Source organism: Cibotium barometz, chromosome 12 (assembly GCF_041138505.1).
Source record: "Cibotium barometz isolate CiBa-2024 chromosome 12, ASM4113850v1, whole genome shotgun sequence".
Taxonomy (NCBI): Eukaryota; Viridiplantae; Streptophyta; class Polypodiopsida; order Cyatheales; family Cibotiaceae; genus Cibotium; species Cibotium barometz.
Genome location: NC_141057.1, coordinates 52,223,886 through 52,230,890, shown reverse-complemented (window position 1 = coordinate 52,230,890; position 7,005 = coordinate 52,223,886). Strand labels below are relative to the sequence as shown.

Below are 7,005 nucleotides of genomic sequence, written 5' to 3'. Positions count from 1 at the left end.
CGGATGTTCATAGAAGGGATGTGGAGTTTGAAGAGGGTGATTATGTGCTATTGAAGCTTCCCAAGAGTCGGCATAACACTCTCAAAGGTGTAACCAACTCAAAATTGGCTCATAGGTATTATGGACCATACTTGATTATCAAGAGGGTTGGTGATTTGGCCTACAAGTTGGATTTGCCTTCTTCGACAAGGATCCATAATGTGTTTCATGTATCTAACCTTAAGAGGTTTATGGGATCTTTGCCTCAAGAGATGGAAGAGCTTCCACCCATGAATGAAGAAGGTGAGATCATTTATGAGCCGGAGAGGGTTATTGGTAAGAGGACAAGAGAGTTGAGGAATCGAAATATTGATGAATACCTTGTCAAATGGAAGCAATTACCCATGGATGAGGCTACTTGGCAATCATTGGAGTATGTCCAACAACATGGCTTACTTGTGGATGACTTTCCGTGACCAAGTGGTATGGTTTACTTGAGCAAATTGGGTAATATGAGAAGAAGTATACATGCTGTAATTTCTGGACAGCTTTGGGAAGGTCTACTATTGGACCTATTTTTCTACTCCAACAAGCTTCATGGCGTATCCTAATGAAAGATTATGATGTGGGCTACATATGGCTGAGTGTACATATCATTTTCAGCCCAATATATGGAGTCTAAATGAAGGATTTTCAAGGGTCTTCATCGACTAGAAGGGCTGTCATAACAGTCCCACTCATACACTTTGGGCTTGAAGCTTTGTGGACTTGTACGCATCCAAATTTTCATTGTATATGTGCTTTGGATGTACTTGAGAACTCTTAACCACTTCCCATCGATTACATTAGAGTCTCATACTTTGAGATTGTACATGTTATTGATTTTGAGGACAAAATCTTTGGGAAGGGATGGTTTGTAATAAAGTAGGAACTTTATTCAATAGGGTTAATAATGGGACAAGTCCATGTATAAAAGAGGGGACTTGGACCATGGTTGTAACTTTTGATGATCATTTTTAGAAATGGAAACTCATGTTTCTTGGAGCTCATGGCTTCTTGGCTTGTGGAAGGCTATTTCCATTCTCTTGGTGTGAGAGACTAAACACACTTAGGCATCATGTTTACATGGTGATTACTCATATTTTCATGCATTACATCCCTTCATTCCAGAAGTCTATATAGAACTCTTGGTCATTTTGTGATGTCACTGCTATTGTCGGGTTGTCACAAAGACTACTAGTTCATCACTAGGCAACAGTGGTAATGTCACTCTAAGAGTGTCCCATTTGCATCAATGTACACTGGAATGAGACTGCAACATTAGCAGTTTTGTGGCAACCATAACGTTGTATTGCAAAGGTTCCCTAAGCACCACTATGTTGAGCTCTTACCCCCATTTTCCCCTTATCTCCCTTCTCTTCCCTGTTAGTCCTACGGATTGAGGCCTTTTGGCTCCTTGCGATGAATCTCCTCTAAACGCTCCAAGCTCTCAACCATTCCTATAGTTAGAAGTTGTATTGGGCTTAATCCGCACACTCTTGCTCTAGGTTCCTCCATTTTGTGAAGGATTCTTTGTTTGCTTCCAAACTAGAATCAACTGGAATATGGAGCTACTAGGGTGGTTAGATCGACTCTTGGTCTTGTCTCACTGCTTCTAAACTAGAATTAACTACTTTCAAACTAGAATCAACTCGAATCTAGAGCTACTAAGGTGGTTAGATTGACTCTTGGTTCTATCTCACTCCATAGCATTGGCGCATATGATAACATTTCATTCCTAATCATAAATGCATAAGCACTAGGTCTAATTCTATAATCACTCATTTGTCGCTCTATCGCCCCCCGTTGAGGTTCTTTTTACGGTTTCCCTTGATTTTTTGATATTTTTGGGTTTTTAGAAGGTCTTATATTTTTAAATGGGTTTTTTTGGGAAATATGAGATGGAGAAACAAGGTCTAGCACCTCATCTAGTGTAATTAAAAATCAAAGCACTAAGACTCAACCCACCACCCCAAGATGAGAACAAGACTCTTGTGTCTAGAGTCCTATCAAAACAAGCAACATGCTCAAGAGACCAGGCTCAAATTTGTCGAGGTGTTGTAACTGAGTCACTAGTTAACATTGAACCACATCTTAAGAATTTGCCAAAACCAACAAGAAGAGGAGTATCGATCCCCTATTCAAGAGGAAGAGACTCTATCTACCAAAACTAATCCATCAAATCACGATGACGATAAATCAAAAGAATGTTATAGCAAGTTAGTATATTTAACTAAGAACGAGATTGAAAGATCTAGAGAATCTATGACAAAGAATGTTTCTACACCTCACATTAGATTTGCACTAGGAGTTGCAACCTCATCTTATGACGATGTAACTTCCATTTACACCCCTCCAATCTAATTGAGACTTGTACTAAGATCTAAAAGCCTACATAGAAGGGTATTCTAATGTTGCACGTGAAGCTCCAAGGTCTTCACAAGCTTCTAAACAAGTATTAATAAATATGGTAAGGGAACCTACAGTGCCATTGTTCACATTGAGCACCACATTGTGTACAGTTCTTGAGAATGTTAAGAGCAATGATTTAGACCAACTCTTTGGGAATAAATCAAGGAATTAAGATTCAATGCTTCTATCTCAAAGTGAATGGGAAACTAAAACTTAAACCATAGAGCTATTAAAGTTTGGCTAGATTTCCCTAATATGGAAAATAATGTTGAATGGAAAAGAGCAGTGATGAGTCCTAAAGCCAATCACAAAACCGTATTTGGGGAAACTTGGGTATCCTTGGGACGGCCGGCAATCACCCCTAGATGTGATATATGCTAATGGGGTATACATCGAAATATGGGATTATTTCACTATTCTCATTGAGGGGATTAACATAGAATGGGAGTTCCAGGTTCCTCCTAATAACCTTGAAGAAATCATCTTGGGTGGCTTTTTAATAAGTATTTCTAAGTACTCTATTGACCAATCATTGTGCGAATTGTCACCTTAGAACACCTAGTAGCTTATATATTTACATACATACATACATATAAAAATAAAAATAAAAATAAAAATAAAAATAAAAATATAAATGGATGGACATTAATTAACTTGTGTTGAAATAAAAAATAAATGAAATAAGATAAGTTTTATAATTTTAATTTCTTTTATTGACATGTAAGCCATACGAAAACTTGAACATTAATTCATTTGTTTGATAGGAAAAAAATTAATTCATTTGTTTGATATGCAAGCCATGTGGAAGAAAGTTCTTTTTATTTCGGGAACAAAAGATATTTATATTTATAAGATAAAAGCTACCATTTACAGAGGATCTCTTTTTACACCTGCCACAACCATCCTAGTCCAAATCACTGTTAAGTCACTTCCTTGGATGAGATTACGTGGGTTTACACACACCTCATGAAACTTGCAGGTCTTTTCCTAAATTTATGGATGGGCAGGGAGATGGAAAGAGGAGATCTCCCATCCATGGGCGTGGGCAAGGCTCCCCCAAATTTCAGGACTCCTTGTACTTTTTCCAAAATTTATACGGCATTCGAAATGTGTAAACCCCCTAAGATGATCTTACCACCACTACTTTGTGTGTGTGTGTGAGAGAGAGAGAGAGAGAGGGGCGGGGGGCGGGGGGGATCACGTAAAGAAACTTTTTATTAGTTTTTAGTTAGTTCTAAACTTGGCTATTAAATGATATATCAATGAATAGAGGGACCCGTGTGGGCTACGTGGTGCGCGTCAAAGCCCGACTTGGAAACAATCGAAAAGGCATCGTCTCTGTGAATGAGAAACGCCCCCTTAAAGGCCCCTTCTCTCTCCACTTAGGCCCTTTCAACGTTGCTCTGCTCAATACCTGCTCAATTAGCTTACCTTCGCCATGATCCGCAAGCATACCAAGCCCATCAACAGTCAATTGTCCAACTCTGCGCCCTCCTCGAAGAGCAGCCCCAAATTCCTCGTTTTCTCGACATTTTTCCTCTCTCTTCTCTTGGGTTCTTCAATCGTACGCGCATACTCTTATCTTTCCACCTGTAAGACGCTCTGCCTTCTGCAATCTCCACAGTCGACTGTGAAGATTTTATCATTATTTACAACAAATGGCCGGTTTACTGAAATCGTTTTGAAATTAATTGCGTGCTGCAGACGACCCTCAAGTCTATGGGGTTTTCACAGGAAGGAGATTCTTAACCACGGGCTTTTTAGCTCGAATCGCAGATGGTATTTTGTAGGTTTTGCTGTATTAGCCGTTAATCCTAGGCCGTTGCGTTAAGTATGTGCGATTCTTGATCGCAAACTAAAACGGTTGGAAATGTTATGCAGAGCCAAGAGACGAATCTTTCTATTGCGATCGCTCTCATCTCCGCACAGATGTGTGCGCAGCGAAAGGGGACGTGAGAGTGAATGGGGCGCAGACTGGCTCAGTGGTGGTTTTCTCCGAGGCTGGCAAAGCGAGGGAAGAGAAAGTGAGGCCTTACACGCGCAAGTGGGAGGAGAGTGTGATGAAGACGATAGACGAGGTGCTAATGAGGAGGGTGATCATTGGCAACACCAGTGATGATCAGTCTCCGCCGCGTTGCGACGTAAAGCATGATGTTCCGGCCATTTTGTTTTCAACAGGCGGTTACACAGGCAATGTGTACCATGAGTTCAACGACGGCATCATCCCGCTCTTCATCACGGCGCAGCATCTCAAAGGCGAGGTGGTGCTCATGATCCTCGAGTACCACGACTGGTGGATGAGCAAATACGGGGAGATCGTGGCGCAGATCAGCAAGCACGAGGTCCTGGACTTCAAACGCGACAAGCGTGTGCACTGCTTCCCTGAGGTCACGGTGGGACTGCGTATCTACGACGAGCTCGCCATCCATCCTCATCAGGATTCGCATATTGGCCATGATGTGTCCATGCAGGATTTCCAGACCTTGCTCCGCTCGGCATACCTGCCCAGACTGCAAGGCAGAGCAGAGCTGGAGGCTTCCGGATTAGCCCCCGCCTCAGCCCTCTCTCTCCCCATTACCAAGCCCAAACTCGTGATTATCTCGCGCGACAGCCCGCGTGCCATGCTAAACCAAATGGAAGTGGTGGCGCTTGCAGAAGAATTAGGGTTTTTCGTGCACGTGCTGGCGCCCAAGCCCACTACAGAGATGGTGGACATCTACTGGGCGCTCAACACGTGCGACGTGATGCTGGGGGTGCATGGGGCGGCGATGACTCATCTGCTCTTCATGAGGCCGGGCTCGACCTTCATTCAGGTGGTGCCGCTGGGAACGGACTGGGCGGCGGCCACATACTACGGCGAGCCTGCCCAAAAGCTGGGCCTGAACTACGTGGAGTACAAGGTGAGCCCACTGGAGAGTTCGCTTTCTGAGAAGTATGCGATGGATGATCCCGTGCTGGTCGATCCCGACTCCGTCAACAGCAAAGGGTGGTGGGAGACCAAGCGCATTTACTTGGAGGGCCAGGACGTAAGATTGTCGTTGGAAAGAGTCAGAGGCACGCTCGGCGCTGCGTACGCGCGGGCCGTCATGGCTTCCTCGTCTCCGTCGTGGTGGACGTCGACTCGAGTATCTTGACGGGGCCGTGGCCACTCTGCACACCTACATCCGACAAAATTTCGGCTCGTGCAACGTTGAATTTGTCCGCCTTGCGTGTTCAACCGTGTCTGGCGGTTACTACGTAGACTCCTCCCCGTATCAAATTCTGGCACCGCATTTGCCGTCTAAGAGCATCAACTCCATTCTTCGTGCCATGTGGAAGCCGTCCATAATACATATCCTCCCATTCATTACTGGTGCGGCAAACTTTACAAAAATTTTTTTTTTGGAAATCATTCAATGTCCTCTTAGTTTATGCTCAAGATATATCCTATAAGGCCTAAGCTGTCGGCCTCACCCCAATCCTTTGTTTGCTCAAGAACTTCACATATGATGGATCATTGCATTTGATTTGTTCTCTCCCATCCTTTGTTTGCTGAAGAACTTCACTTATTGTTTGGTCATGACCTTCAGGTATTATGAAATGGAGATCATTGCCTTTGATTTAAATTTTAATTGAAACACTATCGTTTTATGCTCCTATGGCTATCTCAAATTCTTAGCCACATAAATTTTCAGCCATATTTCTTCATTTGTTCATCAATACTGAAAAGTAATTTACTATCTATGCCCACCATGTGATTTTAGGGTGGAAGCATGGTAAAGTGGCCTGCTTTTTGTTTTTGTAGCTTGTTTGGATAGCGGATACAAAGCAATTTTTAATCTAACGGTACACTATATAAAAGTAAAAAATATAGCAATATCAATAATCAATGTGGTGCATGATGAATGCCAACTCCCCTAAATGGCGGCAAATTTGACAAAGACATTCCTCGTCTCCTTCATATCGTTGCGTGTGTGGAAGTGAAACACTTGATGTGTGCACAGCCTTCAAAGACTACTTGCAAAAGTGGTTGGAGGTATTCATTGATGATATGTGTGCACACTCATGATGGACGGACCATCTCGCTTGTTTGAGAGAAGAGTGTTTGAGCGATGTTGATTATATCATATATCCTTAAACCCTTTGAAATTCTAATTTTGGGTCAAACATGATGTGATGTTGGGACACATTTTCTCCAAGAATGGTCAAGGTCAAACTGATCTTGGAATTACCCCCACTCACCAATTACAAAGGTGTACAGAGGCTTATGAGCCATGTTGAGTATTATAGTCGCTTCATAGTATTCTATGTTGAAATTGCCAGACCATTGTATAGACTACTCATTATCTTTGAATGGACTGAGGAATGCCAAGAAGCATATGATAAATTGAAGAAAGCACTTGCTAGTGCACCATTTCTGAGACCACCCAATTGGGACCTTATATTCCACGTGCACATCGATGCATCAAACTTTACAATAGGATGTGTATTGGCACAGCCTGGTGAGTTCAAATCGGATTACCCAGTCAGTTTTGCCAGTCGTCAGTTAAATGATCCAGAGATAAATTACACCACTAACGGAAAGAGAAGAGTTGG

General features: G+C 42.6%; 1 protein-coding gene across 1 annotated transcript; it reads left to right on the top strand.

Moving 5' to 3' along the window:
* Positions 1-3,771: 3,771 nt before the first annotated feature.
* LOC147633566 (xylan glycosyltransferase MUCI21-like) lies at positions 3,772-5,939 on the top strand. Its single transcript, XM_086806674.1, has 3 exons — positions 3,772-4,022; positions 4,135-4,209; positions 4,312-5,939. Exons 1-3 carry the CDS (start codon positions 3,869-3,871, stop codon positions 5,562-5,564), a joined length of 1,482 nt encoding a protein of 493 aa, XP_086662800.1. The 5' UTR covers positions 3,772-3,868; the 3' UTR covers positions 5,565-5,939.
* Positions 5,940-7,005: the final 1,066 nt, after the last annotated feature.